Genomic DNA, 17698 nt, shown 5'->3' on the forward strand with positions numbered 1-17698 from the left:
AGTTTTAAACGACTCTACGCTATACAAGTTACATCCATGTCAGCCAACTTAATGCATAAAACATATTTCGTCATAGTCAAGTCTTTAAATTCGCGTTGGGAAATTTCGAGTAACTTTTCTAATTTGCAATAATTGGCATAAATTAAAACGTCCAATTTAAAATTTCTTTGACATCGCGGCGGAGGAGAAATTCGAACGAGACATCTTGCGCGAATAATCTTTTATTAATATTAAAATACGAATCCATAATAATTTCAGGGGGGGGGAGGGGGGAGAAATTATGACAGCCCCTGTATTTTTATATCCTTTGAACTCTAAACAACCTCATTCTCTTTCTCGATTCTCGCTTAATCGAATTTCAATAGTTTGCGATTTCTGTGAAGATCTGACGATACGTTTCTGGATCGTATCCGGTTGAATTCCACCATATATATTTTCAGGAGTTCTACACTGACTTGAATAACAAGTATTAAACCACTGGTATTAATCACCGTAGACCAAATAAATCACGTCCATTCCAATTCTATTATCCCTTTGAAGTGCTCATGCGCATCCAGGCCGAACAAACCATCGCATAATTTTAGTCGGAAGAGCCTCCGATGGAATTAGTACCTCTGTTCTAATTTCACCTACTTTTACCCTGAATACCTCCATACGAAATGCCAGCGTTCCGAAAGAAATTGTGTTTGCCATCCTGCTCTCTCAATTCTCGCTTGCTCGTACAAAAATGTCAATTGCGAAGAGAAATTAGAAATTTGCCAGAAATGTTTACGTCCGTGAAAATTGAAAGAAGAATCACCGAAAGATTTGTTTCGGCGAATAACGGAGAGCAATGGAGAATCTTTCAAAAATATTTGGCTACGGGGTAAAATTAAGTTGTACATTGTAGATAATACGCAGTAGAGCAAGGGAATTAGTAAAAGTCTGACGAAGAATTATTTATTTCGATGTTTCAGGAAGTCACAGAAGAAAGAACGTTACTGCAGTTCCACTACACAGAATGGCACTCGCATACGTGTCCATTCGGAAACGCGGTTTTAGAATTCCGTCGACGCGTGAGAGCGGTGGTCGGTTCCACCATAAAGAACGAATCCGGACCAATGGTGGTACATTGCAAGTGAGCACACCCCGCTGAATTTCGATCGTTCGTTATAACTAGACTGCGAGTTCTTATGCGTTTGTAAATTATGCAGAATAATAAAACTTAAGAATGAAAAATAATAGAAATATATAAATAATAGAATAATAAATTGATATATAATGATAATAAATAATAGAATAATAAAATTTGCTTATTTGCAAAATTTCGAAGCGTCGAGTTACGAGGTATATTAAATGAATAATAACGTGAAAAATATTATATTCAATTATGTTCATATTATAATTTTATATATTAGAAATTATATAATTATAGTATTCATGTTATAATTTCATATATTGGAAATTATATAGTTACAATATTCATATTATAATTTCATATATTAGAAATTATATAGTTATAATATTCATATTATAATTTCATATATTAGAAATTATATACTTATGATATGAATATTATAACTATATAATTTCTAATATATGAATATTATAATATTCATATTATAATTTCATACATTAGAAATTATATAATTTCACATATTAGAAATTATATAGTTATAATATTCGTATTATAATTTCATATATTAAAAATTGTATAACTATAAACATTAAAATCTAATTATTATAATCTCAAAACATTCGCATTACATTCCTTATATTTCTTAAATATATTATATTAATTTAAACATTATAATCTCAAAACACTCATATTACATTCCTTATATTCAAAAAATAAATAATTAATACTTAAAAAATTAATAATTAAAATATCCAAAGTACGATATTTATCACATAAAACAATTTTCTATCAAAATTCCATTTTTTTTTTTTTCTTTTTTTTCAAATAATTCGCGTAGGAATCCACGCCTAGTCTAGTTAAAACTTACAACTTGATCGCTCCACGACAACGTCCAATTTCATTATTTGTTAAACGAAAAGACAACTGATCGTCGTTTTCTTTTGTTTCGGAAAAATGAAGCGATGGTGGTGGAAGATCAGGCGTGTACCTGGCGATTGACGCGAACATGGAGCTGGCCGAGGAGGAAGACGCTTTCGACGTCTTTGGCTACTTGAAAAAATTGCGGCAGAGCAGAAGAGGACTTATCGAGAACTTGGTAAATTCATAATGCCTTCAGTATCTCGAGCTTCTTATTTCTTTTTCCGTTCGAAACACCAGAGATAAGATATTGGTTTCAGGAAATTGAGCCTCGGTTTCTGACGATGAGATTTCTGTTGATTGCATTATTTATTGAAATGATATCGCGACATCCGTGTCGCCCATTCTTGTCTCCATTCTTTCGTTCATTAAATTGTTCTTACATTAATAACACTTTCGCAAATGCACAGTAAGAGAATAACTAATTAATCGCTGTCTATCATTATTTTATTATTATTAACAGACACTACGATTTTTCCGCTTCCATTTTTTTTTTTTTTTTCTTTTTAATCTCAATTTAAATATCAAAATACCGTGAAACGCCAACGATTTGCCACGTTCTATTTGCTGTACGAAGTAATCTCCGCGATCAATCTATATTTCATTCGTTCGACGTTGGAGGCTAAATTAAATTGCAAATACTACATGCAAACACATTGAGCGTTCATTCATATTTCACAGCATCCAACGTTTTCATTATCATTTCACAGGAACAATACAAATTCGTGTACGACACGCTCGAGGAGTTTGTGGTGTGCGGCACCTCGTGGTTTCCGGTCTCGGAGTTGTCGCAGCGTCTCAAGCAGAAGAGCGTGAAGAACCCGATAACCAAGATAAATGAATATCAACGGGAGTATCAGCAAATTTGTAAGCAAACGCCGCGCTTCACGATCGGAGATTGCGCGGGAGGGCACAGAGCTGATAACAGAGAGAAGAACAGGGATGTGTTGGTCGTGCCGCGTAAGTTTCCACCGATAGAACCACGTACGAGTGTTTGTTTTTTTTTTCTTTTCTCTCGATAAACGAAGACTTCTCTTTCCTTTTTTTTTTTTTACGGTGCTGTAAAAATCGCACGTCACGGATAGCTGCGAAGAGACCGCATAGTTTTGCCCTCTTATCGACTTTTCTATCTTTTTCAGAAGCTATATTGCGAGGGACATTTTTCAAAGTGACACAAATTCTGCCATTCATGTGCGTACAACGACTGACAAAGTTCCATGAGTTTTTAAATTCAGAAATTTGTCGCGTTAATATATTGCGCGCTGCACCGTGATGATGGTATAATTTGAGATTGGACTAGAATTTGACTGTACCCAGAAACTTTTCTCAGTCATTGTATATATGTGTAAATGCAAGAACATTTGAACATTTTTGTGCGTTTTATGCTTCTGTAGCTACGATTTACAAAAATGAATGTACAGCAGTGGACAGAAAGGGAGTTTGCAATATTTTCTCGAATAAACAAATATTTTATTCGTAATATTGTTCTTTTATACTAACATCTTTTGTAGTATTTCTTAGAAAAATCATCTAGAAATATAAAGGATGGTCCAAAAAGTTACACAAATGTACAGTGCATCTATACATTCTTGTTAAACGAATAATTTTATAAATACTCTTCTTCTGTTCGCTTTCTAAAAATGAAGTAATTATAAATTGGAACTCGGGAAAATGTAAGATAAATTAGAAATATAATATGTAAATCTTCGTAGTACATCTGTGTGTATGTATAATACATATGTAATGGGTGTAATATTTTTATTCATCTAGTAATATTTTTCACTTTAGCTGACAACTTTCGACCGTATCTCACCAGCTTCCAGGGTAACAGTTACACTGACTATATAAATGCTGTCTTTGTGGACGTAAGTTTGCAATTTAAATTTATTATGAATTTATAATTTAATAGTCTCTATGTTAATACTTCTCTTTTTTTTAGTTAATAGTTCTTCTACTGTATATGTATAACAAACTCTATACGTTGCCTTCTGGCAACTAAAGATCATCTATTTTATTCTTTTAAAGTATATTTGATTTACATCGTGACTAATTTTTATTTCTTCATATGAATAAATTTTGTAGTATTTTGACTTTTGAAAAATTGAAATATGAACATTTATGTATCGTAAAAAAATTGGAACTTTTCATTTAATAATTACCTATGAGAAAAAGTTTGTCCCCTCAATTATTCTTTTCTCAACTTTTATAATAGTATAATGTACACTAAAACTCATGTAAAACTCTCTACTATCAAATTATTATATATTATTAATTATCATATTCTACTCATTAATTATTATCTTTTTATTATTCTACATTCCTACAAATTTGTGAGAAATTACCAATTTCTACATAAAACTTTCTTAATTATTCCTTCTATTAGAACTTGTGTCCCAATAAGAGTCTGAAATTCTATCTACAATCAAATCACTATATAGTAGAAGATCCTTTCTTTCGTTAATCCTCATCTTCCCATTATTCTAGGTATCTTTAGACTTGAAAGAAATTACTAAAGTCTCTTTAATTAACTTTTTTGCTGACATTTCTATTCCACATATATATGTGATTTAAATTCCATCCTTGAAGTAAATCATTTTTCCTATCATCAGCCTATATCCTATTACTCTGTATACCTTTAGACTTGTAAGAAATTACCAAAAACTCCTATATAACATTTCTTTGATTAATCGTTCTACTACAATTTCCATCTCATCAAATATGCTAATTAAACTCCATCTTTGAAACGCCAAATCACTAGACAAAAGTCTTTTCTTTCCAGATAACAAAAGATCTTTTCTTTCATCGATTTCTATCGTTCTATAATCCTCTTTCAGACCTATAAATAATTACCAATTTCTACATAAACTCTACTTAATGAAATTTCCTACTAAAACTTTTATTCGTCGAAACAATAGATCGTTATACATATAGTGAAAGATCTTTTCTTTCATCAATCTTTATCCTCCTATTGTTTCCACGTGCCTTTAGAAATACCGTAAGAAATTGCCAACTGCTGCGTAAAATCTTAATTAACCTTCCTCCCGAAAATTTCCGTCTCACCAAACACGCACGTGCACGCTATTCAAACTCCACCCTTGAACCGCCAAATCGCTAGACGTACCATAAAAGACTTTTCTTCCATCAATTTTATACCCTGCCGTTACTCGCTACCTACTTTTAGTCTTGTAAAGAAATCGCCAATTCCCACATAAAACTTCTTAATTAACCCAACGTATATAGCGAAGCACTCTTTCTTTCATCAACCCTCTCTGTTCACGCGAAGCAAGTCGCAGCGTAGATGCTCGCCTCTTTCCTAAATGAGCGTTCTCGACAGGGTTACACGAAGCCCAGGGAGTACATCGTAACGGAATGGCCCCTCCGACACACATGCGGCGAGTTTTGGTCCCTGGTTTACGATTACGAGTGCGCGGCGGTGGTGGTGTTGTGCGTGCCACCGCCGGGCTCCACCAACTTCCCCAGCTTCTGGCCCGAGGGGAAACACTCGAAGAAATACGGCCCTGTCTTCACGATTGATCACATCAGCCACAATCATTATACGAACATTAAGACCTGGGTGAGAAGCAACTCGCTGCTCTTTTCCTCCGTGTTCCTTCTCACCTCTTCTCGGCAACACGATCGCTTGCTCTTGGAATTTAGCTTCGCAACAGCGGCGTTTCTCCCAGTTTTCTTGGAAAGTTTTTTTTTTTTTTTTTTTTTGAAAGAGAGATCGGGAATCGCTGTTGTTAATTTTCGAAATTTCATTTCTTTCGTTTCGCAAATTTTCGTTTTCCTTGAAAACTGGAGGCGCGTAAGATTGACTCGATTGACTTTGAGAATTGAGAAAAGGAAGAGGGGAAGGAGGAATTTGAGAGCAACGAGATATTGACTTTCAGGAAAGAGTATCTTTGTCCAAGACGAGAATCTACGAGGAAACAGAAAATTTGCAATGAATTGCAAATTACAGAATAAAGTTGCAACATCAATAATATGATGATTTTCTCGAAAGAAATGGATTTTCAATTCAGAGGGAACTATCACGAGTGGAGCTAGTCAATTAGTTAGAAATCAGTCAGAAACCGATCGAAACCTGGGACGACAATTAATCAATTATATCTCAATTTTAGAGACCCGATAACACGATCACAATCCTATTTCCTTCAATTGAATTACAGTCAGTAGTCGACACGTTGCACTCGCAAAAATCTCAATTCAATGATTTACAGATATAATATAGAAAAACCTGAGTAAAAAGTTGCTCTACCTTTCAATTTCTCTTAAATTAAATTCAAAATTCACGACATAGCCGTGAAATAAATCACGGAGAATAGATTCTCAGCAGTACTCTGACAATGAGAATAAACTAAGAATCCTCTGAATTAAATAAAGATATTCTTGATGAGATAAGAATCTCGAGAATTCGTCAAAATTCTCTAAAATAATCGATATCTGCAGATTTTTAGGATAAACAAGAAGATCGTGTCACTGACCGAGTTGATGGCAGGCGTGAAAGCACCACCGAAGACGGTTCAGTTGTTCCAACTGACCTGTTGGCCCATGGGTCACAAGGTTCCGACGTCGACGAACAGTCTGGTCGAGTTGATGAATATGGTCGAGAGGTGGAGGCAACGAACCGACTACGGGCCGGTCGCTGTGGTCTCCCCAGATGGTAGGAGCCGTTGTGGTGTATATTGCGCCGCAAACGCGTGTATAGAACAAGTGATTCAGCACGGGGAAGTGGACATTTTCCAGGCAGTTAAAACTGTACGCAGGCACAGGCCACAACTTGTCGAGAACATGGTGAGTGGTTTATAAATGGAACGAGAGTCGTTCATAGTTACGACTTTCTACGTGTCCCCTCTTTATTGCAGTTAGTTAAAAAATTATCGGTCGAAATTACGTGTCACTTTTCAGTGATCTTAAAAGGTTGATCAATTAAATTGAATCACACTTTCAAACGTACTGTGAATTCCTCTGTAGTTCTAATGATATTTTTAGTTATAAATTTGTGTACTTTCTTTTAACTTTTTCTAATAGTGACCTCGTAGGAGGCAATTTTGCAAAAGTTGGGGATTTCAATTAAATTGAATCACCCTTTCAAACGTGCTGTGAATTCCTCTGTAGTTCTAGTGATATTTTTAGTTATAAATTTGTGTACTTTCTTCTACCTTTTTCTAATAGTGACTTCACAGGAGGCAATTTTGCAAAAGTTGGGAATTTTGATGAATACTTTCTTGGAATTGATGTTTGTATTACCTAAAATCATTTTATCCTTCTGCATATTCCAAAATATGAGCAAATGAAAAATTATCGTCCCATTACATATTGAGATCCTAATCGTCACAGGAGGCAATTTTGCAAAAGTTGGGAATTTTGATGAATATTTTCTTGAGATTGATGTTTGTATATTAACCAAAACAATTTTATCCTTCTGCATATTCCAAAATATGAGCAAATGAAAAATTATCGTCCCATTACATATTGTGATCCTAATCGTCACAGGAGGCAATTTTGCAAAAGTTGGGAATTTTGACGAATACTTTCTTGGAATTTATGTTTGTATATTATCTAAAATAATTTTATCCCTCTGCATATTCCAAAATATGAGCAAACGAAAAATTATCGTCCTATTACATATCGCGATCCTAATGCAAGATTCAAAGAAAATTTTATAACATTTTTCCCTATAGAAAACTCCCTCTAAAATTCGCCGCGATTGATAAACTGTCTTTTTACAAAATGAAGAAAGAGAAACTTCACGTAGAAGAAACGATCGATCGAAATCACGTTGATAATCCTGTTCCAGACCGAGTACAAATACTGCTACGACCTGGTGCTGCACTATGTGCTCCACTATCTGAACAAGGACATGAACGAGAAAAAGTGAGAAAGCGAGTTGAGGGACGAGCTGTGGTTCATCGAGTTCGGCCGCGGTGCGGCTCTGCCGTTGACACCGGAGGAGGCCCCGGCGGATGGCGAGCCGATGGTCCCATGCGCGCAGGGTCGCGTGATCGTGGAGACGGCGCGTCCAGCGTTACCGTACTTCGCCACGTGTACCAGTTATCGTCGGCAGGTGACGGTGACTGGCACACCGAACGAGATGGCCGCCAGTGTGTCCGGCACGTCGTCGAGCACCACGCAAACTGACCAACAGTCGACTGGCTCTGGCGGCAACAGAGGCGCCATCAGCAAGAACACGATGCTTCCGGCTCACAGTATCGCTATCAGGCCGGAAGATCTCGGTGTAACGCCCTGGTACCTCGAGGATTACCTCACCATAGACTCCTCGCCGGGGCCCATGGGCGATCGGAGCTCGTACCCCTCGTACTCGCACATGGACACGGAAATGAAGCCGGAGGCGACGTCCACGAGGAACAGCAGCATCGACAGCGAGATACCGCGGCCTGGACCAGCGAGCACCGCGCCTAGGAAGGCGTACATGGACCTGCGAGACGCGATCGCGCTGCTGGACGAGACCTGCCCGAACCAGCAGGAGCCCAGTCCGTCCCTCACGCCGAGAACGCCGAGGACACCGTTGACGCCGCACCCGAGGAACAAACGAGCGAGATCAAAGAGCAGCGACAACTCGTCGAGCTACAGCAACGAGAGGCTGAACGACCGATCGTTCGAGAAGGAGGTGAAGGAGAAGAAGAGGCCGTTCTTGAAGAAGATCGGGATCTCGAAGACGGAGGACAAGCCGTTCCTGGCGAAGCTCGCGCCCAAGATAATAGGCAAGCCCTATCTGGAGAAGATCGGCCCTAGCAAGGCGGTGGAGAAGCCTTTCTTGGACAAGATCGGATCGTCGAAGACGTTGGACAAATTTACGTTCGATACTCCGCGTTTACACGAGAGGAAGGGCACGAGGAACGAGAGGCACGAGACGGAGGAAGCGACGAGCAGGAGCGATGAAACGAGGAATCAGGAAGAGAAGAGGATTGTCCAGAGGACAACGAGAGCGGAGCAGTCGTTTGACGTTCAGCGTAGGAAGTCCGGCAAGGGTCCTCTGTTGAAGATGTACAGCTTTGAAACCGAGGATCTGGAGTCGACGGTGCAAACGAAGGAGCACAGAGATCCTCTCAGGGGCGCTTCGTTGGACGACGTTCTAGATTCTGGGCCCAGCTCTTTGCCACTGGACACCGCCGCGACGGAAGAGTCACCTAAATTGGAAACCAAGGGACGAGCTAGTAACGGAGCCGAGTTGCTCAAGTGTCGCGTTACAACCAGCGAGGAGATCATTTTCACGAATGCCAGTGGTGCTGGCTCCGACAAGGAATCCAATATCTGGGACAATTCGCCGAGGAGAAGATGGCAACACAAGAGGGATCTCTTGACACCGAGAACGCCCACGCATCGAAAGGTGATCCAGAGTTCTCAGAACGTTGAACAGACACGGGACAGCGTTCCCAATTCGCCGGTGAAACGTCCGATTTCGTCCGTACTCCCGGATCAAAGCGACTCGCAGGCTGACTCCGCGGAGAAGAATATTTATTCCCCGCTGAAGACCAGAAGACAGACTTACGAGGACCTGCTAGACAGGAATGGCAAGGATCAGAGCGAGAAACTGAGCAAACAGGCGCAGTTCGAGAGGAGAGGCATCTCGTCGGACAATCTTCTGTCCAAGGATCGTTCCATCACCCCTGTGATTGGCTATCACCAAGGCAGAGACCACGTTGAGAAAACCAGAGAAGCTTCGTCGGAGGATTCTCTGGCACACAAGATAGGCCAAGAGTACACCAAAGAAACATTCAAGCAGCTTCAGGATAAGTTCCGCTACCACGAAATCCCCACCGAGACGTACGCGGATTTTAAGAAACGCACGAGAGGCAACGTTCAGAGTATAATCGGAAGGCAGCAGGAACGACTGCGAGCGAATAATGTCGCGTCAGACGCTGGTGACGAAAGTTCCAAGGATGCTGCGCCGAAGGCAGACGAGACGCCGAAGTCTGCCTCGGTGAGCTCAACTCCCACCAAGATAGACGCAGACGCAACAACGGAGAGCAGAAAAGAGGCGGTACGTGTCCACGGAGGTACGGTTAGGTCCGTGTTGAAGAAGCAACAGGGGATAGACCATCCAAGCGACCAGGAATTGGACACCAATTCGTCGATAAGACGACCAAAGAGGCGAATCTTCCACGAACCGTCCCAGGAAACGATGGACTTGTTGACCGAGCTTAGAAAGGTGAAGAGCTTGCTGAAGACCCCGTCGTGGGAGAAGGAGGATCTCGAGCTGGACAAGAAACCAGCTAGACAGCCCAAGCGTATTCTGTTAACCGACAAGGAGTTCTGTCTGTCCGTCGAACGGGAGAACAGCATTCGCCGTCCGTCGAAGGTGATCAATTCCTTGGAGAGAACGGAGGAAGGACAGTCGGATAGTGCGAAGCAGGAGGAGGATAAGCAAGAGGAGATGAAGGAGAAAGAAAGTCCAGGCGCAGAGTCCAGCAACAGGAAAGCATCTGGTCCAGCCCTGTTCGAGAAGAAGTGTCTGTCGTTGGACTACGCGGACGAGGAGAGGCCCGAGATGCCAGAGGCGAGAGCCATTTCCTTAGCTTCTGCCAGGAACTTGCCCTCGGAGCTCGAGGAAACGATCGATTATTCGTCGGATCTGGCGTTGATGTGCGACTCGAAAAGCTATTCGTCCGACGTTTTCAACACACCGTCAGACGAAACGAACGAAAAGGATCGCCGCGGCAGCAACTTGGAGAAGAACGTTCCGAAGAGTATGAACAGCCAGAACCACTGCGCCGAGATCGATATCGCTATACCTATCGATCAGAAGGGTAGCCCGAAGGACAGGGTTCAGATTCAAGGGAGGACCAGCGATCTTTACGAGATCATATCCCCGAGATCAACGCCTTTCCGAGTGAAAAAGAGGCTCGGGAAGATCTCTGTCGAGGACACGGTCAAGCCGGAGAGTTTCACCCTTGGTTCTAAGGTCGACTGCCGATCCGCCGTTGCCCAGAAACGGACCAAGTGCTTCCCTTTATAACGCACGCCGACCTGCCAGTGGGCGAAACGCTCTCTGACGATGTTCCACGTTTTCTGACGTTCACTCTGAGTGAAATTCGAGACAAGTGTAACGGCAAATCGTTGGTCGTACGTCGTTTAACTCTTCTGACAACGGTGGAGATTGATTTTGATTATTGATTAGGAAATAGATACGAGCCGTTCGGTGCAAAAATGAGGATTATTAATTTTAATTTACGGATAATACGAGGGAAATAGAGAAATATACAAGAAATGTTTTATATGCGCCACTGAAGGGTCAAACTTTCAAACTCAAATGTTAAAATTGACTTATATCATTTTTGTATTGAACGGTTCATATATAGGGTGTATTAAAAGTAGTTATGGTTATTTTCAAATATTTTTTAGTTTAGATAATCAAGCATTCACTACTTTTTAAATATCCTGCAGCATTAAAGCAAAATTAAGCCGTTAAAGGTCTTACTAAATTTTAGGAAACTCTGTCAAAAAAGAAGTGACCTTTTCATTTCATTATTCCACATTCTTATACCACTTTTTTTTTTTGTTTTTTTGTTTTATTATTCATTCTTAAATTCGTATGAAATTTTTTCGGAAAAGAATTTCAATTTTTTTTTTTATGTGAAAAATTATACAGGTAAAATTTACTGCAAACGGAATGGTACAATGATGTATCTTGAATTTGATGAAGCGAAACAATTGTCAGAGGAGTTAACGTGGCCTGGTTTACTGCCACGCCCTTATCTTCGTTCTCAATTTCTATCAGGGCGAAAATGACAGCCAACTGTCGCAGTTGCTCTTGGGGATAATCATACGAACTTCAATTCAACTCCACTTTCTTTCTTTCGCTGCAAACGCAATCCAAAAAAAAAAGAAAAAAAAACCACACACGAAACGATGAATATTTCTTGAGATGAATCTTGAATTCTCGACAAAGCTACGTATTCGGAACGTCCGTTCTCTCCAAGATCCGAGGATATTCGAGAGGAAGAGGGTTACCTTCGAAGCTCGAGAGTCGTCAGTGCTTCACACTTCACACGCGGATAATATTCTAAAAAGAGATAAAAAAAAAAAAGAAAAAAAAAGAAACGCATCCCGACCACTTTTTACCCGACGTTTCGCGATAGGAAACGGCTCGATGAAGCTCGACAGATCGACGCGAGATTTTCCACACGGTGTATTATTATTATCCGAACATCCGACAACGACGAAGAAGAAACAAAAAAAAAAAAGAAAAAAAAGACTTCCGCCTGTCGAGCAGTGCCTTGTTCGTGGATATATTTATTTAGACAAAAACGAGAAAAACCAAAAAAACGAAGAAAAAAATTAAGCGAGAGAGTTAAACGAAGAATCCTATCGAACGATACTTAAATAAAAATGAAGAGGTTAGAGAGAGAGAGAGAGAGAGAGAGAGAGAGAGAAAAAAACCGTAAAAAAAAAATATATATATATACATATAATATATATTCCGACTGCGGGCCGGATTTTCTGAATGGGTCCACACGGAGTTGCGCTTTCGATCACGCGAATTGTGAATGATCTTTCTGAGAAACAGAGGAAACTTTCGTCAGGACTTCGAAATTGATAACACGCGTGCAATTATATGACACTTCTGTTCATACTTCATCAAATTCCTTCTGGGGACTCTTTCTCACGTTTACGCTATTTTACCGGAGGAAACTTCTTAAAGGAATTATTCCACGAGAGAGAGAGAGAGAGAGAGAGAGAGAGAGAGAGAGAGAGAGAGAGAGAGATAAAAGTCAAAAATGATCCTTCGTTCGGGTTAGTCAAGTTACTCGAATTTGGATTTTGTACAAGTCGAGGATTCTCAATTCGAGCGATTCGATTCGGTAACCTGACTGTGAAGTCTGAATTTAGGAAAACGAAATCGCTGGAAATTATCTGTCTCGTCGAAAATTAGTCGAATTCAAATAACATGAGCAGTGAATTTAAATTAAATCATAATTATCAATTATCAGGGTTAAATTATCGATAAAAATTCAACAATTTTGCTTCTAGGGGATATCTAATAAAAGGTAAAAGGTTCCATTTCTTAATTTAAAATTTGATAAAAAAGGAATATTTCAGTTTTTGTCAATTACCAAACCACCTTGTAATTATAATGTAATATTTGTAATTTACAGTTACGAAAATTGTTCTGACAAAAAGAATTTCAGCTTGCTCGAATTTGAATCGCTCGAATCTTGATTAGGATAACTCGACTAACCGGATCGAAGACAAACGAACGATCGTGAAACTGAAGGAACTCGCGAGAGAGTGCAACTCCCACGCTTGCCAAGCCTATTCCTCGTTCGGCGAAGCGCGTGACGTTTTAACGACAAAAAAAAAAAAAGAAAATGCAAAAAAAAACCGTAATATATTATATTGTATCGAAGGATAACAGATTGTTACGTTTCTCTTATAATTTTCTAGAAATAGGTAGGATCGATAAACGACACTCAATGGAATAAATACGGAAAGTAAAGAGTAAATGTAGATAATATAAATATATATATATACATATATACACGAGAAACGCAGTGACACGTATGGAGAAAAGAAAAATGGTACATACTATCGTTACTCGGATGGAATGTTTGTACGTATTCTATGTATATTCTATATATATAGAATATATATATATATATATATATATATATATATATATATATAACTATTAGAGATTAAAGCAAGTTGATATATATGATATAATATATATATATATATATATATATATATATATATATATTTATACATATATACGCGTATACATCAGGTGACAAGTATACAAGGCGTATGTGTACCTAAATAGGTGTATTTGTACGGATCCTATAGTGACGACGAAATGTGCCAAACAAAGATACGATTTATTGTATGTTACGAAGTTACTTTTATATATATTTATACAGAGGGTTTACGTGAAGTATATAAAACCCCGAATTGAAGATTCTTAAACGTATTTCTAACGATAAATGTAGAGAAACTCTGTCAATGTGCTACGCGGCCGTGTCCGTTTTGTTCTAAACGATATTCAGAATGGTCCATTTATTATGATCGTTTTAAATATCGTAAAGAAGAAGTATTTATAATATTAGAACGGAGAAATATTTATATTGATATTATATATAATACCGATAATGCGAGTGAATGAGGCGGAGAATTATTTTAACCATGTAAATTGAATATTCAACACTCACGAGACTTATTTTTTTCAATTAAAAGGATTTCGCACAATTAACAATGAAAAAAAAAAGTAATTTCTTTTTTAATGAACGATGAAAAAATCTAGTCATAGAGAACTAATTGCAACAAAGTTTAAATGAACTTAATTTCATCTCAGAAAGCTAATTTCTTTTTCTTCGTCGAAGAAGAAGGTGTATTTGGAGTGTATATATGATTTATGGATCGTTCTGCATAGATCTTAAATGGATATACATATATGCATATATATATATATACGTATAATAAACGAATGTGTATGTGAGTAGAGTAATAAGAGAGCAGAAAATTCGCGCAATGTCAGTAGAAGAGCAGTAACGTCGAGCTCAACGTCGTCTTCGATTCGAGGAATTATAAATTTTGAGAAGAAAACGCTCTGTATTTTACGTGCGCGCATCTACGCAACCTACGCAGCCTACGTAGATGTTTGAAGTATGCGTATAACGCGCACACACGAATTGTCCATTGCACAGGCGAAGGTGCGTACAGATTATATTCGTGTATATAAGTAGATATCATTTATGTATTTCCACGTATACACACTCCGATTGATTGTAATTTAATTTGAACATCATCGTCCCATCCGTGATACTCGTTGTCTATTTGCTTGATAATCTTACTTCTTTATTGAAGTATTGAAAGCGTTTCTTAAATTACTTTTTAATATCTTCGCTTAATATAGTTATTTAACAAGATCGTAGAAATCCACGATAATTGTTGAGAAAATTGAGGGATCGTTTTCTTAAATTATCCTTTTTTACAACACTTACTATTGGTTACTATTGGATTCTTTAATTTTTTTTTTTATGATTTCTCAAGTAACCGAGTAATTGGTTTAAATTTAATTTAATTTCTCATCGAATCTGTTGCAATTAAGAACAACGAGTACTTCATCAAACGAAACATAATTCACGACTTTCATGTTCGGTATAAACTCCGTGCAATGCGCAGTGTTTACGATTGACAAGATGCAATCAAAAGAAAAAAAATATATATATATGGTGAGGCAGGGTTCGCATTCTAATTCGGGGAGGCATAAATCGTCCAGACTCGTTCTTAACTTAGAAAAATTGAGAGGAACATCACAACAGCCATCCGTCCATCTTATCGGCTGTCCATGCTCGTTATCTGTGTGTCTACCACAAGAGATGCGTGCTTTTCATCTATAAAACATTCTAGATAATATATAGAATCTTTCTTTAATCACGACGAAATTGGATTAAATTGAGACCAACGATGAAAGAAAATTACTTTCTCATGTGTTTGATCATTCAAATAAATAATTTCACGCTTCTGATGCTGAGAATTTAAATTAAAAGTTGACGAAATTGTATTGCGACAACCTGTACGATCATTCGAGTAGATCAATATTTTGTAAATAATTTATCAATTGTTACAAATCTTCTTAAAGTTAAGATCTTGAAGACCAGAGGTGAAAAAGAAAAACGAAACTTCTCGAATCAAATTTGATAAATTTGATGTCAGAATGAAAACGTAGATGTCGGAAAGGAAACATCGGATAGATGGAAAGCACGCGGACCCGTTTTCTAAAATAACACGGATCGAAGGTTCGCGAGTAGCAAAGATCGTTACATTCGGGTTTTAAACTACGTTTCTTTCTCGCAGGCGAGATTTTAGTAACCGAGAACGAACCCCTGAACATGTCCATGTTGCGTCACGGTCGCAACCACGAACTTTTAAACATTTTATTCGAAAAGAGTTCACGGGCTGTACTGTTAGAAAGTTAGCGATACGATTTTCTTATTCCTCCTGAAGATTTCGCGTCCGTGTGAATTTTAACGATTTTACGCTCCAGTCCAATCGGAGATTGCTTTTAATTCGATTATCCTATTAAATTTCGCTCGAGATTTTATCGAACTTCGTTGTTACCCAGAAATTAACGAGGACGCTTTAAAAAGAAAGAAAAGAGTTTTTTTGTTTTTATTTGTTATTCCAGATGAATTTTTTTTTATCGTTGTTTGGCTGAATGGCTGCTGATATTTTAAATATTTTATAGGGGAAGTGGGAATGTCGAGGCGTGGTGTTAAAATCGGGAGAGATTTTAATGCTGAATGATTGGATAGTTGTTGTTACAGTAAAATATATAGTATATTTTGTTTGTTGTGAAAAAGAAAAGAAAAAAGATAATGAATATGCACATGTAAAACAACGGAGAAACTTTTGAAACGTAAACGTACGAATACTTCGACTAATCGACAATATAATGTGAACGACCTAACGTTTAATGTTTCTTTCGTGCTCGTTAAAAACATGTACAGATCTATGAAATTTTTTAAATGTTGAATGTTTATGTTAACGAATTGAAAATTCGAATGCTAAGCGAACGAATTTCTTTTCGAGATGTACTAGAGTATATGTAAGTACTGTCCGAACGTCGAATATTTAAATTACGCGCGCAATTCACAAGTCGAATCTCGAAACTTTGAACGCTTGTGTCTGAGGTGATGATTATTTTTCTTTTGTTTCTTTTGATGATGACAATTAAACAACTCGTTTTACGTGTGTAATAATATTTAGAAGTTTCTATGTACAAAATGCTATATGATTAAAAAATAACAGAACAGAATTACGATGGAACAACGTAGCAAAACTATGTGATATTCATGTTATTTGCAAGAATGTTACTGAACAAAAATGGAGTTTTATAAGTCCAAATAATTTTCTAATCCATTAACTTACATAGTTAATTACAGCTGAAAATTTGTAATTTAGGTTCATCATAAAGATGGAAAGAAATTTAATTATAAGTAAAAACAAAAAAAAAAAACATGAAAATACACGTGAAATGAGATTGAAATAAGAAATTAAATGAAAAAATAAAGGAGTACGATTACCATGAACGAATAGATAAAATGAATTTCTAGAAGCACGAGATAAGCGTTATAAGAACTCATTTTCATGAAGTTTATCATACTTGCAATTTCTCCCTTGCGTTTTGTCCGAAAAAGTACGAAATCTCATAAACAAAAGAAAAGAAAAAAATAACAATAAAAACGTTGAGAACGAGTTCTAAATGCAGTCCATTTATTGAGCTGAACTTAAATGACGAGCGAATGAGCGACTTTTGTAAATTGTGTGATAAGTGATTTAAATAAAAACACGATGTGGTACATTTTGTGTAACATTGGTACGTTGTTGTAAATAATAAATAGATCATATGTTGTATCGCAGTTGCATTATTCACCCCCAAGCATCTTATTAAATTTGTTTCCTTTCCTTTTCTTGTATCACGTTATTATTGAATTTAATTTAGCAACACGTAATGATGCTTCTTCATATCTAAGTGATATTATCTCTCAAACTAATTTCTATTATCATTAATTTAATAAAATTGATTCGTAATCGTTTTTGAGTGGGATAGATTTCTCATAGTTACTGTAGCAAATGATAGAGGGCGATTTTTTCTTAGTCAATATTTCAGAGCGTGAGAAATGCACATGCATT

General features: G+C 37.6%; 2 protein-coding genes across 3 annotated transcripts; both read left to right on the top strand.

Moving 5' to 3' along the window:
- Positions 1–832: 832 nt before the first annotated feature.
- LOC122531499 (receptor-type tyrosine-protein phosphatase U) lies at positions 833–7975 on the top strand. The gene is made up of 8 exons (XM_043659477.1): positions 833–865; positions 957–1117; positions 2078–2213; positions 2746–2995; positions 3824–3900; positions 5370–5609; positions 6488–6832; positions 7839–7975. Exons 1-8 carry the CDS (start codon positions 833–835, stop codon positions 7917–7919), a joined length of 1323 nt encoding a protein of 440 aa, XP_043515412.1. The 3' UTR covers positions 7920–7975.
- A 40-nt stretch (positions 7976–8015) lies between these two features.
- On the top strand, positions 8016–11573 carry LOC122531497. 2 transcript variants are annotated; one of them, XM_043659476.1, is made up of 2 exons: positions 8016–8898; positions 8932–11573. In XM_043659476.1, the coding sequence occupies exons 1-2, from the start codon at positions 8016–8018 to the stop codon at positions 11016–11018; spliced, it is 2970 nt and encodes a 989-aa protein (XP_043515411.1). In that variant the 3' UTR covers positions 11019–11573. The 2 variants fall into 2 exon arrangements, with proteins under 2 accessions (XP_043515411.1, XP_043515409.1); XM_043659474.1 differs by having other exon boundaries at positions 8016–11572.
- Positions 11574–17698: the final 6125 nt, after the last annotated feature.

Source organism: Frieseomelitta varia, unplaced genomic scaffold (genome assembly GCF_011392965.1).
Source record: "Frieseomelitta varia isolate USP_RPSP 00005682 unplaced genomic scaffold, Fvar_1.2 scaffold_402, whole genome shotgun sequence".
NCBI lineage: Eukaryota > Metazoa > Arthropoda > Insecta > Hymenoptera > Apidae > Frieseomelitta > Frieseomelitta varia.

What these genes read in the sequence shown, in the direction of transcription:
- LOC122531499 (XM_043659477.1), top strand. Translation starts at nt 833, where the DNA reads ATGGAGAATCTTTCAAAAATATTTGGCTACGGG. An exon ending in CAAAAATATTTGGCTACGGG is followed by an intron (nt 866 to 956) that starts GTAAAATTAAGT and finishes TCGATGTTTCAG; the next exon opens with GAAGTCACAGAAGAAAGAAC. An exon ending in GGATGTGTTGGTCGTGCCGC is followed by an intron (nt 2,996 to 3,823) that starts GTAAGTTTCCAC and finishes TTTTCACTTTAG; the next exon opens with CTGACAACTTTCGACCGTAT.
- LOC122531497 (XM_043659474.1), top strand. Translation starts at nt 8,016, where the DNA reads ATGGTCCCATGCGCGCAGGGTCGCGTGATCGTGGAGACGGCGCGTCCA.